Source organism: Oncorhynchus mykiss, chromosome 3 (genome assembly GCF_057628025.1).
Source record: "Oncorhynchus mykiss isolate SJ-2025 chromosome 3, ASM5762802v1, whole genome shotgun sequence".
Classification (NCBI taxonomy): domain Eukaryota; kingdom Metazoa; phylum Chordata; class Actinopteri; order Salmoniformes; family Salmonidae; genus Oncorhynchus; species Oncorhynchus mykiss.
Window position 1 is genome coordinate 45,367,320 of NC_143024.1, and position 24,004 is coordinate 45,391,323.

At 44.0% G+C, this 24,004-nt stretch overlaps 1 protein-coding gene and 1 long non-coding RNA gene across 2 annotated transcripts in view; one reads left to right on the forward strand and one right to left on the reverse strand.

The window, feature by feature from the left end:
- LOC149984557 (uncharacterized) overlaps window positions 1–24,004 on the reverse strand; it is a 123,907-nt gene that overhangs the window by 81,236 nt on the left and 18,667 nt on the right. The gene's annotated exons all lie outside the window — the stretch shown is intronic.
- On the forward strand, window positions 6,248–23,505 carry coq3 (coenzyme Q3 methyltransferase). The gene is made up of 6 exons (XM_021596396.3): window positions 6,248–6,561; window positions 16,551–16,688; window positions 18,393–18,492; window positions 20,978–21,229; window positions 22,085–22,244; window positions 22,581–23,505. The coding sequence occupies exons 1-6, from the start codon at window positions 6,389–6,391 to the stop codon at window positions 22,775–22,777; spliced, it is 1,020 nt and encodes a 339-aa protein (XP_021452071.1). The 5' UTR covers window positions 6,248–6,388; the 3' UTR covers window positions 22,778–23,505.

The following is a 24,004-nucleotide window of genomic DNA, read 5'->3' on the forward strand; positions in this document are numbered from 1 at the left end:
TAGCGGCTTTCTGTACCTCTCCACTGATCTCAACAGTGACCTGCTCAAAGGGTTCCAGGACTCTGCACACCTCCCATTCCTCTTGGGTCAGAGCATCAACAGGTGCATTGACAATGGCCAGGGTAGAGATGATGGCATCCTTTGACTCAATAAACATGAGAATTCCACCTTGTAGTGCAGTCTTGTTTAGGCCTAAACCCAGGCATCCCCATCTGGCGTTGTGTAGACTTAAGTTTTTCAGCACCTTCTGTGCTCCTGTGGTAGTGTTCCACAGCTGCTTTCGTGGCTTTGGTTATGTTAGCTGCATTGTCGCTAACACAACAGATCACTTTTCCATCTACTTGCCATTCTCAACAGTTCCTCTGCCAAGTTCTCTGAGGTGTGTCTGTCGCTGAACTCAAAGCAGTCCAGAAGACAGCTAGACATCGAAAAATCTTCAATGAAGTGACATGTATAAGAAGTGGTTACCCTTGATGTACAGCATTCAGTGGTAAGACAAACTGCAGTAACTTTTTGGACTCTTTCCCGCACTGAAGTCTGCGTGCTCTTGTACAGGTTGTGGAATAGGTGATTTTGAAAGGATTTCCTGCTTGGAATTGTGTACATTGGATTTAGACTATTGCTATAATTTCTAAAACCTCTGTCCTCCACTCACGAAAATGGCTGGAAATCGGTGACAATCATTTTAGCCAATGCAATATAATTTTGGCCTTGTTTTGCTACAAACGTAGACGTTTGGCATAAACTGTTCCATATAAGACTGCGTTGCTGTGGGTCGCGGAGTAGGCCTACGTGACTGAGTGGGTACGGAGATGCTGGCTCCACCACTATCACAAGCAGGCCCGCTAGTTTCTCGAAGCTCCGCTACAGCTAGCTTCACAGTTGGGTGTACAGTTCACATATACCGGTGTAGGTTGTGCTTAGAACCGGCTTTTTATGAGATTTTGTTTTTGGCAAATTCTACACTGTGCTCTAACATTGTCTACATGATTAAAATGCATCCAAATGCTACTGTACTTCCGACTCATCTTCCAGCTGTTGATTTCACAGCTGTCCTTCCTCTCTCTCCTCGGCTGCTAAGTGTGTGACTGTGAGTTGGCTCGGCCCTCCCTCATGCATCTTTGGTTCATTGGTTGACACTACGTGTCTGATTGACAGGAACAACAGGCGAGGCTGTTAGTCTGAGCAGACAGTCAGAACGAATGTGTGCGCTTGAGCATTTAGGCCTATATTATTTTATTACTATTTTCGTTCTTTGAAATAGTTAATTATATTAATTTAAATCTTTTGATTATTCATATCTTCATTTAAAAAAAATGTTTATAAATAGATTCGTCTCTTTTGATATTCGAGCCGGTTCCCAACGTTCACCTTCGCGACCGACCCATCACTAGTTGATAATAACAACACTTACAGTTGACCAGAGCAGCTCTAGCAGGGCAGAAATTTGATGAAGTTACTTGTTGGAAATGAGATTGCATGGCTGTGTGCTCGATTTTATACACCTGTCAGCAACGGGTGTGCCTGAAATAGCCGAATCCACTCATTTGAAGGGGTGTCCACATACCTTGTATATATTGTGTATATGTTCAACACAACACCAATCATCAAAATGTATCACTCCCCACCCCACCTTACCTGACAACAGGCTACGTTACAGTTGTATTTAATCATTTATATGTTACTGAACTCATAGTGTTGGCTTGATCGTTGCATAAGGAGCGTGGCATAGTGCGGGGCACCAGCGGTTCCCCCAGCAACGGACGCAGCAGCAGCTCCCACTCCAGCTCCAGCAGTGCCAGCAGCCAATCGTCTTCCTTCTCCTCATCATCCTCAGCCTCCTCACGCTCCTCTTCGCCCTCCTCCTCGCCCCGGAGGAAGAGGAGGCGCAGCCGCTCCTCCTCGCACAGGGCCCGCGGTGGCCGGCGCAGCCACAGTCGCGGCTCCCACAGACGTCACGGGGAGCGCAGCGGCGACAAGGCCCGGGAGAGGAGGAAGGGCAGTCGGAACCACAGCGCAGAGCGCTCTGCCCGCCACCGGAACCGCAGCCACTCTCGAGAGCGAAGGGTCAGCAGGGGAGGCAAGAGCAGGTCCAAGGACAGGGCCAGCCGCAGCAAGAGCAGGGACAAGGAGAGGGACAGAGACAGGAAGAGGAGTAGGGAGCGCAGGGACAGTCACAGCCGCAGCAAGAGCAGGGACAAGGAGAGGGACAGAGACAGGAAGAGGAGCAGGGACCGCAGGGACAGTCACAGCAGCAAGCACAAGCAGAAAGCCTCCAGCAAGGATAGGGACCGGAAGAAAGACCGTAGCGGCAGCCACGACAAGAAGGAGAAAGAGAAGAAGGAGAAGGAGAAAGAGTCAGATAGGAAGAAGGAGAGGCAGAAAGCCAAAGAGAAAGAGCGGGAAAAGGAGAAAGGGAAGGAAAAGGAGAGGGGGAAGGAGAAAGAGAGGGATAGGGAGGTGAGCTCTGTGGTGGCGGAGGAAAGCAATGGAAAATCCAAGAAAAGGAAAGAAAGCAGCGATCACACAGACCCTCAAGGTGACAAGCACTCCCATCAGGGTAGCAAGGCTAGCAAGAAGGGCTCCGCCAAATCTAGCAAGAGGTACTCCGACTCGGAGTCGAGCAGGTCCCAAACCCCCGAGCTTAGCAAGGAAAAGAAGTCTAAGAAATCCAAACGTAGTCGCTCAAGATCAACGGAAAAATCTCACAAGTCTGGTAAGAAGGCAAGCCGCAAAAACAAGTCTAAGTCACGATCAAGGTAGTATTCCATTTTTTACCATTATTTTTTCTGTTGTATCATGTTTCTGTTGTCATATTGGAGGTGGACTGCCCAGTAATATTTATTTTGTACAACTTTCCTTGTTCTCTGTCAGGGCTCAAGGCTACCTTACAAAGATAAATCATTAATCTTTTCATGATGTGTAAGGAGAAAAAAAGGAACCGTTTGTAGCCAAGTTTCTGTTCCTCTGTCTCCATAGTGCCCCCTGTTGGGCATGTGCAGCATATCAATCTATTTTAGTGTCTTGTGTGAATGTAGTAACTGTTCTTCCCAAAGGAGAGTGACCAAGTTCATTCAGAAATAAATGCAATATATTGTCCTCGTGATGAGCTGATGTTAACAGGGCCCCAGTGAAGGTGTGACTGTTTCTTTAGCCTGTGTGTCATTTTGTGTGTGTGTGTGTGTGAATGGTGCAGCACCATTAATGTTCCCCTTTGCGTCTGTTTCAGGTCCACGTCTCCCGCCAGGCGTAGGCGTTGAGGAGCGCAGGGCTCCCTGATCTGTGCACTTTTAAATTCCATGAGTTTAACAGGCTTGTCTCATTATAGAGGCAATGGTGTAGGTGAACTCTCCACTCCCCCCCCACCTATCTTTGTAAATATGTTATTTTTAAGGGCAAGTCGGCAAACAGGACATTTTGAATGCTAGGTTTTTGCCTTCTATCATGCAAAGCTCGGAGGCTTTGTAGTCAGTAGAATCTTGAAAAGATGTGTCATTTTAAAAAGCATAACAGGATAAACATATTAATGTAAATTGTTGAATAAAACTCAAATGATCCCTTGTTCTGAGTATTTTTTTTGGGGGGGGGGGGGGGGGGGGGGTCATTATACCTGCAGTAATTTGGATTAAGTGCAATTGATAACATGCCATTATTAATTGTATTTAATTCTAGGGGCAAAGAGGAACATTTTGCTATATGAACACTACAAATTCATCCATACTGAACAAAATAAAAAATGCAACATATGAAGCGTTGGTCCCATGGTTCATGAGTTGAAATAAAAGTTTATCTCATCTTGTCTACAAATTTGTTTACATCCTTGTTAGTGAGCATTTCTCCTTGGCCAAGATAATTCATCCACCTGACAGGTGTTGCATATCTAGAAGCTGATTAAACAGCATGATCATTACACAGGTGCACCTTGTGCTGGGTACTGTAAAAGGCCACTCTTGAATGTGCGGTTCTGTCACAGATGGACCCTCTTCTCTCTCCTTTATTGCCATATTATAACCAGCAGCACACAGCAATGCTGACCATATTTTGCTTTTATGAGAGATTTGCATTCAGAAATGCAAGCTGCCTCACTTTCAAGGGCCTGATGTGGTTTCTTCTCTCAGTAATTATTTGTCCCGTTTTTGAGAAGACCCCCTCAGAGGGAACGGTTGTGGCCACTAAGCAGAGTCTCCCTGTCATGACTTTAGTGAGCCGTGGGTAGACAGAGGCCTTGTTCTTCCACCTGCTCAGGATCTGCAGATCTTTGGAGGGGCTCCTCCATAGGGTGTCCATCAACTGTCACATGTCCTGTGGTTACATCTGCTTCTCTGTCGGCAGGTTGTGATTCGCTGCAGACACTTACACAGGAGTATCATTTTTGAAGCTGTCACATAGCTGAAAAGAGAGAACTTTAACTTATTAGTTCAGGTTCATGTTTTGTCTGCTGATACTACATTCTCATCTACTGGTCATATACATATATAATACTGGATTAAATAATGTAGTAATAGCGGCTTTCTGTACCTCTCCACTGATCTCAACAGTGACCTGCTCAAAGGGTTCCAGGACTCTGCACACCTCCCATTCCTCTTGGGTCAGAGCATCAACAGGTGCATTGACAATGGCCAGGGTAGAGATGATGGCATCCTTTGACTCAATAAACATGAGAATTCCACCTTGTAGTGCAGTCTTGTTTAGGCCTAAACCCAGGCATCCCCATCTGGCGTTGCGTAGACTTAAGTTTTTCAGCACCTTCTGTGCTCCTGTGGTAGTGTTCCACAGCTGCTTTCGTGGCTTTGGTTATGTTAGCTGCATTGTCGCTAACACAACAGATCACTTTTCCATCTACTTGCCATTCTCAACAGTTCCTCTGCCAAGTTCTCTGAGGTGTGTCTGTCGCTGAACTCAAAGCAGTCCAGAAGACAGCTAGACATCGAAAAATCTTCAATGAAGTGACATGTATAAGAAGTGGTTACCCTTGATGTACAGCATTCAGTGGTAAGACAAACTGCAGTAACTTTTTGGACTCTTTCCCGCACTGAAGTCTGCGTGCTCTTGTACAGGTTGTGGAATAGGTGATTTTGAAAGGATTTCCTGCTTGGAATTGTGTACATTGGATTTAGACTATTGCTATAATTTCTAAAACCTCTGTCCTCCACTCACGAAAATGGCTGGAAATCGGTGACAATCATTTTAGCCAATGCAATATAATTTTGGCCTTGTTTTGCTACAAACGTAGACGTTTGGCATAAACTGTTCCATATAAGACTGCGTTGCTGTGGGTCGCGGAGTAGGCCTACGTGACTGAGTGGGTACGGAGATGCTGGCTCCACCACTATCACAAGCAGGCCCGCTAGTTTCTCGAAGCTCCGCTACAGCTAGCTTCACAGTTGGGTGTACAGTTCACATATACCGGTGTAGGTTGTGCTTAGAACCGGCTTTTTATGAGATTTTGTTTTTGGCAAATTCTACACTGTGCTCTAACATTGTCTACATGATTAAAATGCATCCAAATGCTACTGTACTTCCGACTCATCTTCCAGCTGTTGATTTCACAGCTGTCCTTCCTCTCTCTCCTCGGCTGCTAAGTGTGTGACTGTGAGTTGGCTCGGCCCTCCCTCATGCATCTTTGGTTCATTGGTTGACACTACGTGTCTGATTGACAGGAACAACAGGCGAGGCTGTTAGTCTGAGCAGACAGTCAGAACGAATGTGTGCGCTTGAGCATTTAGGCCTATATTATTTTATTACTATTTTCGTTCTTTGAAATAGTTAATTATATTAATTTAAATCTTTTGATTATTCATATCTTCATTTAAAAAAAATGTTTATAAATAGATTCGTCTCTTTTGATATTCGAGCCGGTTCCCAACGTTCACCTTCGCGACCGACCCATCACTAGTTGATAATAACAACACTTACAGTTGACCAGAGCAGCTCTAGCAGGGCAGAAATTTGATGAAGTTACTTGTTGGAAATGAGATTGCATGGCTGTGTGCTCGATTTTATACACCTGTCAGCAACGGGTGTGCCTGAAATAGCCGAATCCACTCATTTGAAGGGGTGTCCACATACCTTGTATATATTGTGTATATGTTCAACACAACACCAATCATCAAAATGTATCACTCCCCACCCCACCTTACCTGACAACAGGCTACGTTACAGTTGTATTTAATCATTTATATGTTACTGAACTCATAGTGTTGGCTTGATTGAGCTTTTATACACTATAATAATTTGGGACTGGAGCAGATTGTGCCCGGAACCAGTAGCTAGTAGGAACTGTCTGTGCACAGCAGTGGTTCCACTCGAACAGTAAGATAATGAATACACCACGGTCACATTGACCTGTCGATACCGAACAGAAACATACATGTAAAAAACAGACCACATGTATTCAAAGAAGTTTGAACGGTTCATTTTAGGGGTTTGTACCCGCTGTTTAACAAGCGCGGTGAATGGCACTACAACTTCAGCTCGGACTGCAGTCAGCTGGACTTCAGTACGTAAACATCACAAGCAGTTTCTTGAGCGTCGCTCTCAAAATGGTTTCGCGGTTGTGAGGTATGGTACGGTTACATTTTAGTTTGCAGATGTGGTATGAGGGTCTTGGCGATTGCACATGGACTCAGTTTCTCTAACTAACTCCATGCTGACGGAAAATGGTTTCGTTCCAGGTAGTCTTTTTTGCAGCCTTGCGGAGCATCTCAGAAGGGCGCTGCATGGGTTTTCATCACTAGACTAGAAAGCAAATGGAGAGGGGCCCACGTGAATAGCAACTAGATTTCGTTGCGAAACGTTTTGCTATTGTGTGCACTAATTATTACACCCCAGGGTTGTATTCATAATTGTACGCGTTAGCAAATCTGATGATTCCAAATGTTCCCCGGTGTTGTATGGACTGTTTAGTTGAGTTTCTGTGTGTCCACCATGCATGTGCCCCCTCATTCTAGTTTTATGGCCCTATATAAACAGAAATAGCAAAAAAGTTCAAATGATTGAGTGACAAGTTTGCGCCAAATCTTGCTATGGGGGGTGATCCATGCCAGAATTAAACCTCGAGAGGCTACTAATACCGCTCACCAAGTCCCCAAACGTCTTCCTAGTGCCATAAAATACTGCCATGAATTAACATAGACTGTCAATGGAGACAAGTTTGTTTCTAAAGCGTCAAACTGCGGACGCATTCACATCACGTGACATGTGCAATTTAATTGGTCGATTTTGCTAAAATAGGGCTATTTTGAACGGTCATCCAACTCGGAATTCCAATTCAGAATTGTGTCCGTTACCGGATTAACAGAGACAGTCACCGTCACCATTCAATCCTTAGACTACACATTTCTGTGAAAATGTCTTATGGTTAAAAGCAGGATTCAAATTGGGGGGGGTATGTGAGGATATAGGCCTAACCCTTGTTATAGAGATGAGCAAAAAGCATATGCTACCACGTTTTCTCAGCCATAGGAAAAGCAACGGTCCAGACTATATAAAGTGATCTAGGCTATAACAATAATTAACTCAACGATTATTTCCGCAGTCTACTAGCCTATAGGTCTTGCTCAGCCTCAACATCACAGGAAAATGTTGGTTTATTAAATGCTCTGCAATTTAGAGCTATGCCTACTGCAAAATACCAAAACGTTAGAATCGATATGGGTCTATGCATAGACCAAACAGCTTAACAGATAAAACCATTTTATTATTCAGGAGAATCCCATGGAATCAGGCTATTCATTTCAGTGCAGTTGCGTTGTTAAGCATATCCTTGAACCAAACATAACCGAAAACACCCCAGCCTGTTCTGATCACAGATCTTGATGAAGCCTGAACATTTCAGCTGTTTGTCATTGATTTAGCTCACAATCGCCTACAGATTTGATACACATGAAGACCTTTATTTAATCTGGATTTGACAAACAAAAGCCTGATTAGGATCCTTACTTTCCTCCACGTCATACTTGCTACCAATTAGGCTAAATATATTCCTATTAATTTACAAAGGCTAACCATTGCAATGAATGTTATTTACCATCTTGTGCTTTTTATGAATTAACAGGCATCAGGGTAAAAAATATAATTTCAATGCCCCCTCCCCACACATCGATGTTACTTACCTTACAGATCACAAAGTCAGACAAATTTCCGTTCCATTCATATGCAAATACATTTGATTCATACACTGGCTTGTCTGACTGGCATGTTTTCATTTTAAACAGACCTCCCCTTATCTACATTGAAACAATATTCATCCTCTATGATTTCAAAAAAAAACTCATAGCTCATTAGTACACCCACATATATAGATAGTTCAACATTGTTGTATTGTAAGACATACTAACAAATACCAGCAAGGGATACGTTACATTTACAATAAAGTCCAGGCGCTGCTGCCCTCTTTGTTCTGAGTGTTTGCAGTGCTAGTGTTTTTAGCTAATCTGCTAATCACATTATTGTGCCAAGTATGATAGTTTTCTTGCTCTTTCTTAGCAGATAATGACAATAACAGTAGCTGAAGTAATGAAAAGTTGGAGCGTGTTAGGTGTTAGGCAGGACCCCCTAGGCTCCAGGAGAACAGAGCAGAGTAAAGGGAACAGGGTAGGGGACAGACGTAAACAAGCAAACACACAGATTAAACAGATTATCAGGTATGTAAAAATAGTATTGAATGATTTAATTTAAATGTTGGATTAGACATGCAATAATGTGAATGGCGGACCGAAATGAAAGGATACATGTCCTAATTTTTTATGTCAGGTGGGGTTGATGGGAGGTAAGGGATGGGCCCTGGAAAGAGAGAGAGAGAGATGAGTTGTGAGAAACTCCAGGCGGTGGTCATGACCACTGGAGTCTGCACTTTAACAGTACCTACTGGATGTAGTTGAGGACTTGGTGGACTGTATATTATTTAGGGTTAGGTTTTTACTTAGCATTATGTGTTCTCTCCCAGATGCTTGTAAGGGCACAGATGACAGACCGGTAAGGATTTCCAGTTCAGGTTGTTTAATGACGCCGAGTCACAGAGCAGTAATGGCACAGCACAGTGTGTGGCTTGACAATTAAGTTAACTAAGAGTTTGTGTGGTTCTGAAAAGGGGTGAAATTAAATGCAATAGTTAATGGCAGATATAGGCTTAAAACAACTCCAATTACATAACCATATGTAACCATATTATTTATAGCTTATCAAATCAAATTTATTTATATAGCCCTTCGTACATCAGCTGGATATCTCAAAGTGCTGTACAGAAACCCAGCCTACAACCCCAAACAGCAAGCAATGCAGGTGTAGAGCACGGTGGCTAGGAAAAACTCCCTAGAAAGGCCAAAACCTAGGAAGAAAACCTAGAGAAGGAACCAGGCTATGTGGGTGGCCAGTCCTCTTCTGGCTGTGCCAGGTGGAGATTATAACAGAACATGGCCAAGATGTTTCAAATGTTCATAAATGACCAGCATGGTCCAATAATAATAAGGCAGAACAGTTAAAACTGGAGCAGCAGCATGGCCAGGTGGACTGGGGACAGCAAGGAGTCATCATGTCAGGTAGTCCTGAGGCATGGTCCTAGGGCTCAGGTCCTCAGAGAGAGAGAGAGAGAGAGAGAGAGAGAGAGCGAGAGAGAGAGAGAGAGAGAGAGAGAGAGAGAGAGAGAGAGAGAGAGAGAGAGAGAGAGAGAGAGAGAGAGAGAGAGAGAGAGAGAGAGAAGAGAGAGAGAGAGAGAGAGAGAGAGAGAGAGAGAGAGAGAGAGAGAGAGAGAGAGAGAGAGAGAGAGAGAGAGAGAGAGAGAGAGAGAGAGAGAGAGAGAGAGAGAGAGAGAGAGAGAGAGAGAGAGAGAGAGAGAGAGAGAGAGAGAGAGAGAGAGAGAGAGAGAGAGAGAGAGAGAGAGAGAGAGAGAGAGAGAGAGAGAGAGAGAGAGAGAGAGAGAGAGAGAGAGAGAGAGAGAGAGAGAGAGAGAGAGAGAGAGAGAGAGAGAGAGAGAGAGAGAGAGAGAGAGAGAGAGAGAGAGAGAGAATTAGAGAGAGCACACTTAAAATTCACACAGGACACCGAATAGGACAGGAGAAGTACTCCAGATATAACAAACTGACCCTAGCCCCCCGACACATAAACTACTGCAGCATAAATACTGGAGGCTGAGACAGGAGGGGTCAGGAGACACTGTGGCCCCATCCGAGGACACCCCCGGACAGGGCCAAACAGGAAGGATATAACCCCACCCACTTTGCCAAAGCACAGCCCCCACACCACTAGAGGGATATCTTCAACCACCAATAGCTTATCTGCTGCACAGGGCGATACAACCTAACAACATGGCTGAGACTTTACTAATGAATGATCAGAGGAGTGCAATTACACAGCAGTACTGAGCAGTGCCATCATCCTCACACAACTGCATGAACTTGAATGTATAATCCATCCACAGGGCTCATTGCTAACAAAATACCCACAATCAGTATACAGTATACATCCATATAACCACAGGGCATGGCATATAAGACGAGACACTGAAATGCTAACGCTAAATGTCTGAAATGAGATGGCAGAAACAACAAGGTTAGCAACCTTACAGTTGCTAGCTCGCGGTAGATTAGCATAACAAAAGTGTGCGTCCACAACACATGAATGATAAGAAATATGAACTCACATTTCTGAAGGATGCACACTTTCTCTAGTGACTTCTTTCCTTCTCCTCAGAGATCGCCCAGCATGCTCTGCTCCACATCACCTTTGGGCGGAGCTACAGCTCTCCTATGATGAACTAATATTTACTCTCGATAGTCTTTCGTACACTGGAAGTGGGTGTTACTTAACGTGACCCAGTGGTTAGCCTAGAGATGGACTATTTGGAGAAACCCCTGGGCCAGTGTTGGTACTGCTGACGGCATGGCGATGCCGCCCACCACGAGGCGGCAAATGCAAATAGTTATCATCAGAGATTTTTAAATTCACCTTAACGGATGGTGACTCCAGCTAGGAGCACCAAGCTTTCCCAGGTCTCGCGTTCCTTTTGTCCTTCTTCCAAGCCAAGTCATTCACCCGGATGTCGAGGCACTTGGTCCCCATGATTTTTCTCCGGTGGCTCTCCTTTTTCCTCATACGCCCTGTCCATGTTCAGTCTCACCTTGATTGATAATATAAATAAATCCAATTTATATTTCATACTATTACGAATACATATCTTATATCTCTTGGAAGGCCAGAAAATAAATGAACAGCGGACAATAATTTTTACCTGGCCAAAAACCTCCACATCAAAAACCTCCAGACCGTGCTGAAGGTGGTCTTCGAAGGCGTTCTGATCTGGTTCGACAACTTCCACCACATCAGGTGGAGTATCGATGACCTCAAAGTACGTTATACAAAAATGACAATAGAAAAACACTAAGTCAGTCACACATTTTTTTATACTACAGTATATGCAATAATGTTATATACAATTGCAGTAAACTGCTGCGGCTCCCCTCCATACAGCAGGCGATAGGGTGAATACTCTGGAGGCCTGTACACTGCTGTGTTGTGTGTAAAGATAATTACCTTCAGATTGTCCTCACACCATTCCTGGAACCCATCAAGGGACTTGCCCATGTCAGTCCCGTTGGTCCGTTCATGCAAATGTGGAGTCACCATACATCTACACATTAACATATCACTCACTGTACTATCAGTGTCAATTTCGAAAAACTCTAAATTACTGGATGCCTATGGGAAACAATACAAACGACCATTACATTATTAACCACTAACATGTAAGCTGACATTGACTAAATCCAACTAGGCTAGAGCTAACTAGCGCTTAGCCAAGCTAAATGTGGTTTGCATCAAGCTAGCGAACTGTTAAACGCTACTTTCATACAAATGTTAACACTAACAATTTTATATATATTAGCTAAACTAAACTGAACCTTTGTTCATAGAAAATAAGAGTACAGAAAGTTTGCACGCCATGTTGATCCCTTCTCGTTCATGTAAACCATTAGCAACCTAGCCTAACTCCATTACCTTACTTATAATGGGGGAAAATACCAACCAGTTTTTCACTCGGTTAAAACCTTAGCGGCAGTAATTGTATACATACATACATTTAAATGCAAATACCTGGGACGTAAAATAATTTTCAAATAAACCAAATTTGCCTTAACACAGTAGACCTAAATATTTCCTAATGATATCACTATTGAAATATAGCCTACTTACTACTCAGTTGGATTAAGGACATTTTTTTTTCATCGTCTCTAAGGAAACACTCCAATCTCTTCTGCCACTTGTCTGTGTTGCCGCCTAGCTCTCAAATACTGTGCCCGTCGCTCTATGAACGGTCACTGCTATCTGGATTCCTTGGGACGTCCTTACCCTGAACCCTAAACAAACACTAAATGTAACTACAGTGCCTTGCGAAAGTATTCGGCCCCCTTGAACTTTGACCTTTTGCCACATTTCAGGCTTCAAACATAAAGATATAAAACTGTATTTTTTTGTGAAGAATCAACAACAAGTGGGACACAATCATGAAGTGGAACGACATTTATTGGATATTTCAAACTTTTTTAACAAATCAAAAACTGAAAAATTGTGCGTGCAAAATTATTCAGCCCCCTTAAGTTAATACTTTGTAGTGCCACCTTTTGCTGCGATTACAGCTGTAAGTCGCTTGGGGTATGTCTCTATCAGTTTTGCACATCGAGAGACTGAAATGTTTTCCCATTCCTCCTTGCAAAACAGCTCGAGCTCAGTGAGGTTGGATGGAGAGCATTTGTGAACAGCAGTTTTCAGTTCTTTCCACAGATTCTCGATTGGATTCAGGTCTGGACTTTGACTTGGCCATTCTAACACCTGGATATGTTTATTTTTGAACCACTCCATTGTAGATTTTGCTTTATGTTTTGGATCATTGTCTTGTTGGAAGACAAATCTCCGTCCCAGTCTCAGGTCTTTTGCAGACTCCATCAGGTTTTCTTCCAGAATGGTCCTGTATTTGGCTCCATCCATCTTCCCATCAATTTTAACCATCTTCCCTGTCCCTGCTGAAGAAAAGCAGGCCCAAACCATGATGCTGCCACCACCATGTTTGACAGTGGGGATGGTGTGTTCAGGGTGATGAGCTGTGTTGCTTTTACGCCAAACATAAAGTTTTGCATTGTTGCCAAAAAGTTCAATTTTGGTTTCATCTGACCAGAGCACCTTCTTCCACATGTTTGGTGTGTCTCCCAGGTGGCTTGTGGCAAACTTTAAACAACACTTTTTATGGATATCTTTAAGAAATGGCTTTCTTCTTGCCACTCTTCCATAAAGGCCAGATTTGTGCAATATACGACTGATTGTTGTCCTATGGACAGAGTCTCCCACCTCAGCTGTGATCTCTGCAGTTCATCCAGAGTGATCATGGGCCTCTTGGCTGCATCTCTGATCAGTCTTCTCCTTGTATGAGCTGAAAGTTTAGAGGTACGGCCAGGTCTTGGTAGATTTGCAGTGGTCTGATACTCCTTCCATTTCAATATTATCGCTTGCACAGTGCTCCTTGGGATGTTTAAAGCTTGGGAAATCTTTTTGTATCCAAATCCGGCTTTAAACTTCTTCACAACAGTATCTCGGACCTGCCTGGTGTGTTCCTTGTTCTTCATGATGCTCTCTGCGCTTTTAACGGACCTCTGAGACTATCACAGTGCAGGTGCATTTATACGGAGACTTGATTACACACAGGTGGATTGTATTTATCATCATTAGTCATTTAGGTCAACATTGGATCATTCAGAGATCCTCACTGAACTTCTGGAGAGAGTTTGCTGCACTGAAAGTAAAGGGGCTGAATAATTTTGCACGGCCAATTTTTCAGTTTTTGATTTGTTAAAAAAGTTTGAAATATCCAATAAATGTCGTTCCACTTCATGATTGTGTCCCACTTGTTGTTGATTCTTCACAAAAAAAATACAGTTTTATTCTTTGTTTGAAGCCTGAAATGTGGCAAAAGGTCGCAAAGTTCAAGGGGGCCGAATACTTTCGCAAGGCACTGTATTTTATACATTTATACTTGATCGAGGTAGGGACATCCCAAGGATAGCAGCTATGAACTCCTCTATTCGACTGAAAGCCATGGACACAACTCTTATTGGTTGTCTGATGTAGGCTACTGGGAACTGTTAACAACAGGCTGATTAGCTAACAACATTTAGATCTGTATACAGCGAGATAAGATGACATACCATGCCATGAGGTGTTGAAGGAAAGACCGATTACCTATAGATTGGACAATCTTTTCTAGGCCATTAGCAATAACAGGAAATACACAAGCCGTAAGCTACACTATAGATCAAGGTGTTTACGTCGGAATGTCTGCTTGCACAGAAAAAGTGTAAGTTTCTAACATTTAAGGTTGAGATTTAATTCATATCAATATAAACTATACACATTATGACTTTCATTAACACGCAACTCAGGCGTCACGCAGACATTAGTCATGTCAGTCAGACGTTCAATGCTAGGCAACAGCCACACGGTAGTACGGTTGCATCGGCTTATATATGTCTCTTATCACCCCCCATAGGTTTCCATAAAAAGCACTTCTCATCTGTAGTAGGCTAAGTGAATAACGTGATACGCCTCCGCCTGTAATTTTTGATTTGTAAGGGCGGGGTCAAGTTTACCATTGAAGCTGCTTCACTCAACTCTGCCTCACGCTCCACCACTACAGAGTTTAGTTACCCTCTTAGCTAGCTGTTAAACAGTTGTGTTATTAGCCTTCGCCTATTTGGCCAGCTCAAACCAACTGATCTGCCACGTTGGATATCAAAAATTGGCTTTGCCAAAGTACCCAAACAAGCCAAAAGGAGAAGGATAGCGATGAGCGGCAGCGTCAATCACCGAGGCCGCCGCCAAGCCTAGCAGCGATGATGCTGTCGAGCTCCAGCTAGCTGTGCATGCAGAGCTTACCCACCCTCCCACAAGCTCCACCAGGATAACGGCTCCACAGCCCCTCCACCGCCGACTGTTCCTGACGATCTTGGAACAGAGTAGCCAGCCCAGGTTAGCTTAGAATCCTACCCTAGCTGCAGGGTTTCTGTCCATTTAATAGCAACTGGTTCATAGGATGAGAGTGGCTGGAATACTCGTTTACTGCAGATGGGGCATTTTGTTTCCTATGTCGAAGGTTCTATGTTGCAGACAAGGCCTTCACCCAAGCTGGGTATTCTGACAGGAAGCATGCTATTGATAGTACCAAAGGATCTGACACTGCTCGCCAATTTTTTTTATATATTCTTAATTCCATTCCTTTACTTTAGATGTGTATATGGTTGTGAAATTGTTAGATATGACTGCACTGTCGGAGCTATAAACACAAGCATTTCGCTACACCCGCAATAACATCTGCTAAACATGTGACAAAATCAAATTTCATTTGATTTGCTAGGCACGCATCAAGCAAAGAGCATTTGAAATGCACTGTGAAAAGAAACCATTTTGAAGTGCTATGGGAAATATTGGTGTCAACACTTGACAGGCAGCTGGCAAGAGATCACAGAATTTTGGCGATTGTGGACATCATTGACTTACTTTAAACCAGTAACCACTGAGGGGGACATTGGACATGATAGAGTTGGGGGGGAGGGGGTTGTGGACTTTTTCAGTCTAATGGAATATACTCTAGGAAAAGACAAGGAACTTGGCAAGGTGTTATAGCACCATAAACCCACAACGCCGCACACATGTCACACAATATTCCAAATGAAATCATAGGGCTCATGAGTGGAGTGTCCACAGCTTCATCCACTGTCACAAATGTGTTCAGTCAGCACGGAAGAAGCGCTAGGACAGTTAAACTAATCCAACTGGCATTTTGAGGGGAAAGATTTAGGGGAGAATGGAATGATCGATTACTCAAGATGCTCCACAGAGCATCACCGAGGCTGCAACTTCTGAAAAGGTAACAAACAATCTGGCTGGTTGGTTTCAATCAAAATCTTGGTTGCATAGCCAGTGGCGTCATTTCAGAAAATGTAGGTTTTGGGCTGTCTTTCTGTAGCGTGTAGAGCGCTTTCCATGGTGCTGATAGAGGCGCGAAATCGCCGCTACGCTACCTGTCACTTCTTTCAGCATTTAATTTGCATTATTTTGGTAAGACATTCACATGGGCTGTTTGTAATGGGTGAATTACTCTATCTTGTAGCCTAGATTCATGACCAAAATAGCCTTGTTTAAGTGTGTAGGGCACTGTCTATTGTGCTGCCTCAGTGCAGAGGTGCAAAATCTGTAGTCTACCCTATCTGTCCCTTCAGAAGCACTCAAAGGTCTCTGTCTCAGCGTTCTAACTTTATTTAGTATAGCGTGATATAAGCAGAATTCAATATAATTCCAATGCATGAGCCCCCCAAAATAGTGCGCCCTCACTGCCTCCTTGGTCAATGTATCCTGCTGTTGCGTCGGGTGTGTGCACTAGCGAATATATGACCCAGCCATTGTGAGCTCTACGCTGTGTGACTGCAATAGAGACGACCCGGGACTTCCCCAATGTCTAATCCATGTCACTATTTGAGTACCCGATGACAATTGTTTTGCATCTTTAGGATTCGCCATGCCTCCAAGACCACTGTGGACCCAAATGAGGTGAAGAGGTTCCAGCTTCTCGCCACCAAGTGGTGGAACGAGCAGGGAGACTTCGCAGCCCTCCACTCAATGAACGACCTCAGGGTGCCTTTCATACGGTGCGTGTGTGTATGCCTATAGTTTATTCACCCCCATTACTCACGCCATTGCATATTATTAAAGATGCCACAATCATCCAGTGACTTGGAGCCACTTCAGACGTAGAGTCTATGTCGGAGCCAGTTATAAATCTTCACGGATCCACCAGTACCCGAATTCTCGGGTCTGGATTCATAATTCGAAATAATGCCATCTCTGATATTATTGTTACGGGTCTATGTTATGTGTAATTTGCACTGACTTGTCCGGGAGAGCCCATACAGATCTGAACACAACTGCTGTCGTAGAGAGAGCAATTTGTTAAATTATGCTAATGCTCTTGCTTTTCACAAGAGTGGCGCGTGTAGCTTGTTGTTGGCCAATTCTAAATCATTCAAAGCTGCAATTAGCTACGGTCATAGAGCCTCACTGTGTGTGTGTGGCAAAAGTCAGGAGATATCTAATCAATGGAAGATGTTATTTGTAACTGTAGGATTAGAAAGCCCATGCACTGCGTATGCACTGCAGCCACAGTTAGCATCGTAACTTTTTTATTTTAGTTAGGATCTCGTACAACGCTGTGTACTGCTCCCTTCACAGAACAGCGCAAACTGGCTCTAACCAGAATAGAAAGAGGAGTGGGAGGCCCCGGTGCACAACTGAGCCAGAGGACAAGTACATTCGAGTGTCTAGTTTGAGAAACAGACGCCTCACAAGTCCTCAGCTGGCAGCTTCATTAAATAGTACCCGCAAAACACAACGCCAACAGCGAAGAGGCGACTCCAGGATGCTGGCCTTCTGTGACCACTGGTCACTCTGACAGAGCTCCAGAGTTCCTCTATGGAGATGGGAGAACCTTCCAGAAGGACAACCATCTCTGTAGCACTCCACCAATCAGGCCTTTATGGTAGAGTGGCCAGACGGAAGCCACTCCTCAGTAAAACCAAGATTTTAACTCTTTGGGTCTGAATGCCAAGGGTCAGGTCTAGAGGAATCCTGGCACTGTCCCTATGGTGAAGCGTGGTGGAAGCATCATTCTGTGGGGATGTTTTTCAGCGGCAGGGACTGGGAGGCTAGTCAGGATCAAGGGAAAGATGAACAGAGCAAAGTACAGAGAGATCCTTGATGAAAACCTGCTCCAGAGCGCTCAGGACCTCAGACTGGGGCGAAGGTTCACCTTCCAACAGGACAACGACCCTAAGCACACAGCCAAGACAACGCAGGAGTGGCTTCGGGACAAGTCTCTGAATGTCCTTGAGTGGCCCACAAGAGCTTGGACTCTCTCTGGAGAGACCTGAAAATAACTGTGCAATGACACTACCCATCCAACCTGACAGAGCTTGAGAGAGAGAAAAACTCCTCAAATACAGGTGTGCCAAGCTTGTAGCGTCATACCCAAGAAGTCTTGAGGCTGTAATCGCTGCCAAAGGTACTTCAACAAACTACTGAGTAAAGCCTCTGAACACTTATGTAAATGTGATCTGTTTTTAATTTTTAATACATTTGCAAACTTTTCTGAACCTGTTTTTGCTTTGCCATTATGGGGTATTTTGCGTAGATTGATCAGTAACATTTGATCAAGTTCAGAATAAAGCTGTAACGTAACAAAATGTGGAAAAAGTCAAGGGGTCTGAATACTTTCTGAATGCACTGTATGGCTCTGGGGATGGGGTGGACAGAGTGGTTGTGTGTTTTCATAGTGTGACCTCTGACCTCTATTTCAGGGATAATCTGTTGAACGCACATGGCGGGCGGCAGCCGGGGAAACCCCTGGCAGGGCTCAGAATACTGGACGTAGGCTGTGGCGGGGGGCTGCTCACTGAGGTAAAATGTGTGTGTGTGTAAGAACGAGATAGATATGCAGTCTGATGCTGCTGTGGACAGACTCTTATCCCCATACGCCTGCTTGGAAATTCCAATTGTTTGAATTGCAAGCCATCAAATCAGATTTAGCTTCACTTTGAATGTAGCCTGTACAGTACAATTCTGCTTGTGATGCAAGCCTTTTCCTTGCTCTACTTGCTCTACCAGTTGCTAATAATATGTTTAAATGTCAACTAAATTCACATTTCTTTTCAATTTGACTGGTCAGGGTTTGGTGGAAAGGACAGTTGGTCGTTTGTTGTTTGTGTTTGTTAGTTTTTTGATAACTTCACATCTACAAAGGATTGCATTTGTTTCCTTGCTCTTATTTGAAGTGAACACACACCAGCAGTTTGATTTGAGGAGACAACTTCAGGTCTGATATAGCTCTCTATCACAGACACATACAGACAGAGAGAAACACACACACACACACAGTCTGTTAGACTTTAGGCTGTATGAGTCTGTCTCAGAGAATCGTGTCGTTAGGGAAATTCCCTTCAGAAGAGATCAGCTGTGGAAGGATGGAGATTGGCTGCGGGTGAGCAGGCAGCACTACACTGTAAACACGCGTGCCAACGCCATACACACATTTAGCCAGAAGGGGGCGCTGCGTCTCAGGGACTTTCATCAACTCTCCTCAAATTCTCTATCGAAATTCCTCCCAATCCCCACCGGCCACCTCTCCCTCCCCCTCTACCTTCCTTCCAGCACTTCACTCACTAAATAGACTGTTAGTGTCCTTTCAAGGGTCAGGCGTTCGTAATTCTATTGTAGAATCCATATGCATGAACTCACTTTCGCTCTCTCTGCCGTGGCTTCATTCTATCACGTCGCTCTATAGACGGACAGTGTTCTTTTAAGGGCCAAGTGTTCATCATTTTACTCTGGAATCCAATTAGTGCCTTCAGAAAGTATTCACATCCTTTGACTTTTTCAAAAATGTTGTTGTGTACAGCATGAATTTAAAAAATGGATTCAATTGAGATTGTGTCACTGATCTACACACAATACCCCATCATGAATTTAGTTTTCATTTTTTACAAATGTATTACAAATGAAAAGTTGAAACGTCTTTTATGGCAACTAAATAAGTACAGGAGTAAAAATGTCACAATTCTCAGACTCTCTCTGTGCGCAATAATAGTGTTTAACATGATTTTTGACTGACTACCCCATCCTCTGTACCCCACACACACAATTATCTGTAAGGTCCCTCAGTCGAGACGTGAATTTCAAGCACAGATTCAACCACAGAGACCAGGGAGGATAACCAATAGCTCGCAAAGAAGAGCACCCATTGGTAGATGGGTGTAAATAAAATATTTAAAAGCAGACACTGAATATCCCTTTGAGCATGGTGAAGTTATTAATTACACTTTGGATGGTGTATCAATACACCCAGTCACTACAAAAATGCAGGTGTCCTTCCTAACTCAGTTGCCAGAGAGGAAGAAAACTGCTCAGGGATTTCACCATGAGGACAATGATTTTAATGGCTTTGATAGGTGAAAACTGAGGATGGATCAACAACATTGTAGTTACTCCACACTACTATCCTCAATGACGGAGTGAAAAGAAGGAAGCCTGTACAGAATAAAAATATTGCATCCTGTTTGCAATAAGGCACTAAAATACTGCAAAAAAGAGAGTGAGGAAGAGGAGTAGCAGAAGTGGCAAATAAATTAACTTTTTGTCCAGAATACAAAGTGTTATGTTTGGGGCAAACACATCACTGAGTACCACTTTTCATATTTTCAAGCATGGTGGTGGCTGCATCGTGTTATGGGTATGCTTGTCATTGGTGAAGACTAGGGAGTTATTTAGGATGAAAAGAAATGGAATAGAGCTAAGCACAGGCAAAATCGTAGAGGAAAATCCTGGTTCAGTCTGCTTTCCACCAGACACTGGGAGACACGTGTTTTAGGTTATGGTCCTGCTGAAAGGTACAAGGCAAAATATACACTGGAGTTGCTTACCAAGATGACATTGAATTTTCCTGAGTGGCCTAGTTACAGTTTTTACTTAAATCAGCTTGAAAATCAAAGGCAAGACATGAAAATCGCTGTCTAGCAATAATCAACACCCAACTTGACAGAGCTTGAATCATTTAAAAAGAATGGGCAAATATTTGCCCAATCCCGGTATGCAAATCTCCTAAAGACTTACACAAAACCACTCACAGCTGTAATCTCTGCCAAAGGTGATTCTAACATGTATTGACTCAGGGGGTTTTAATACTTATTTCATCAAGATATATTAGTATGTTACAATTTAAAAATGTTTATGGAAAGTATAATTTTCATTCCACTTTGACATAACGGGGCATTGTGTGACAATGAAATCAATTTTAATCTCACCTTGTAACAAAATGTGTGAAAAGTTTCTGAAGGCATTGTATGTATAAACTCACTTCCTCTACCCTCCCTCTCTCCCAACCTCCCAGCCCTTGGGTAGACTGGGGGCAGATGTGCTAGGCATTGACCCGGTGGCAGACAGTATTGGGACAGCTGAGGTACATGCCTGGCATGATCCAGACCTGCGTGGCAATGTGCGCTACCGTGCCATCACTCTGGAGGAGCTCTCTGAGAAGGGGGGGAAGGGAGCGGGGCAGTTTGATGCGGTGGTGGCCTCTGAGGTGGTGGAACATCTGGCTGACCTGGAAACCTTCACACTCTGCTGCAACCAGGTGCTCAAGGTGGGTCATGTGACTCGCGTGTGATGTGGCCGTGTGACTGTTTTTTCGGAGAGAACAGTCACTTCATTGAGTTATCCGTGTTTTCTGTGGTGTGAGTGATTTGTACTATCGACGGTCCCCTTTACCTGATCTTTCAGTGTTTTTTTTTCTATTGAATTCTTATCTGTCAAACTTGTGCCGCTGCCACTCAATTGACAACAATAGAGCCATCCGAAGCAACACACATCTGTTGGGTCACATTCATTAGTGTACACAACAACAACAAAAAACATTTTTGCAACAGAAAAGGAAAATGAGGGCCTCCCAGGTGGCGCAGTGGTCTAGGGCACTGCATCGCAGCGCTAGCTGTGCCACCAGAGACTCTGGGTTCGTGCCCAGGCTCTGCCGCGACTGGGAGGTCTGTGGGGTGACGCACAATTGGCCTAGCGTCGTCCGGGTTAGGGAGGGTTTGGCCGGTAGGGATATCCTTGTCTCATCGCGCACTAGCGACTCCTGTGGCGGGCCGGGCGCAGTGCACACTAACCAAGGTCGCCAGGTGCACAGTGTTTCCTCCGACACATTGGTGCGGCTTGCTTCCGGGTTGGATGAGCGCTGTGTTAAGAAGCAGTGCGGCTTGTATTTTGGAGGACGCATGACTTTCGACCTTTGTCTCTCCCGAGCCCGTACAGGAGTTGTAGCGATAAGACAAGATGGTAACTACTAATAATTGGATACTACGAAAAAGGGGGGTAAAAATTAAACAAAAAGGAAAATTAGCATTTCTTATTGGACCAGGTACCAGTCCAGGAAGTCTCTCCTGGTTTGGTGCCTAATGAACACAACCCTGGGTTGTAACGGTCTCCCTACTGTGTGCAGCCAGGAGGCTCCCTCTTCATCACCACCATCAACAAGACCCAGCTGTCGTACGCCCTGGCCATCGTGGCAGCAGAGGAGGTGCTACGCATCGTGCCCAGCGGAACCCATGACTGGGATAAGTTTGTCAGCCCCGTGGAGCTGGAGCGCCTGCTGGAGTCCAGTGAGTCTGCCTGCTCTTCCTTCACATGCTGCTCTTCCTCACTCTCCTCTTCGCTCTTTCTACTGTCCCTTTTGGTATTTTACTATTGTGCTGGTGCCTCTTTTTGAAGGCAAACTGGTGTCTTTGTTTGGCTCATTCTTTCGTTCTCACTTTCCAATACGCGGTTGTGTGTGTGTGAGACCCTCTCTCGCTCTCTTTCTCTAATCCATTTGCTCGCTTTCTGTCTTTTCAATTGTCCCATTCTCTTATTTCTCATCCTCTCTTTCTCACCCATTCTTTCCCTATCCCTCTCTTTCTCTGTCTGACCAATTTCTCTTTATTTCTACTCCGTCCCAGATGGTTTCCATGTGGAGTCTATCCGAGGGATGCTGTATAACCCTCTGTCAGGGGCCTGGAGCTGGACAGAGAGCACCAGCATCAACTACGCCCTGCACGCGGTCAAACTCGAGGAGGAACCGAACCCCGACGAGGACGACACCGAAGACCCCACCGTGATAGTTGCCCAAGCTAAGGCCAGACGCTGGTACAACTGACTTGACCATGGAAGAGAGAGTGGTCATACGTGGTCAGCTGCAGCACAGATCTTCTGATCTCTGAAAGGAAAGGCAATGGACCTAAAAAAACAAAGCTATTGAAAGTTATAGTTCAGTGCTTGATACAAGTACATTATGTTTTCTTGCAGCCAGGCCATGATTGTTCTGTGAGTTCAAGCATAATGAGTCCCTCTGAATTGTGTGAACTGTTTAAGCTTTCGAGGCTTGTCATTACAATGCCATCTGTTATGGTAGAAGTGTTCGTCACCATGGTTGACATCTCAGGTCTCTGATTTACTATTGAGCAAGATGTTTTCTTCAAGTAGAGTCACAATGTGTCTGTTCATCAAAATCCATCGTGTGGATATTGTTTGTCTTGACATGCTTATTAATATCCTCCATTAGGAAATGAAATAGTTTCCTTTAAGATTCTCTGATCTGATGATTTATTCCTCTCTAGTGTCATTTCAACAGTGTGAAAATATAGTCCAAATCAGTGATGTGGTGTTCGTTGTAAGTTTTGTGCTGAATTTCAGGATCTCAGTAGAGGGCTTTTTATATTAGAAAATTCTTTAGATTTTCTGTCCACGCATTTCCTGCCTCAGCCTCTCTCTACTCTGTAGCCATGGTGACTTTGAGATTATAATTGGCTTCTTGCTGAACTATTACACAAAACCCAAACAAGCCTCCAACTAAAATAAATCATGCTTGCAAGTTATTCTTCAAAACAGATGAAATCATTGGCCGGATGTTTCAAGAAGTACAGTCACAGTAGTGTGTTTCTGTCATATTTTTCCATTTGCCCTTGTATATAGACAACCCCAGGACCTCATGACACAAATGTTATTCTAGTCACATGCCCCACTGGCTTCTAACAAATTGCATTTAAAAGCTGTTCGTTCTATGCCCAAACTATTGATTATGGGTCGATGTAGGCTATAGAACAGTCATTTGATGGTTTTCAGTCACATACTTAAGCAGCATAAGATTCCTCTGCCATAAATTGAGCAGAGCAGGATGAACATGTCTACAATTTGTCCAGTACACTCGAGTCTACCTCCAGTGACATGAGCGCTCGACCACGAAGCCGCTGGAGTGCGCGCTCTTCTTGCAGAATAGCTCTGCAGTAAGGATTTTGGATGTATAAGCCTTCTTATTGAATATATATTTAAAGAAAAAGTGAATCTGCAGGAAGCAATCATAAACTGATCAATGAATACGGTTTCA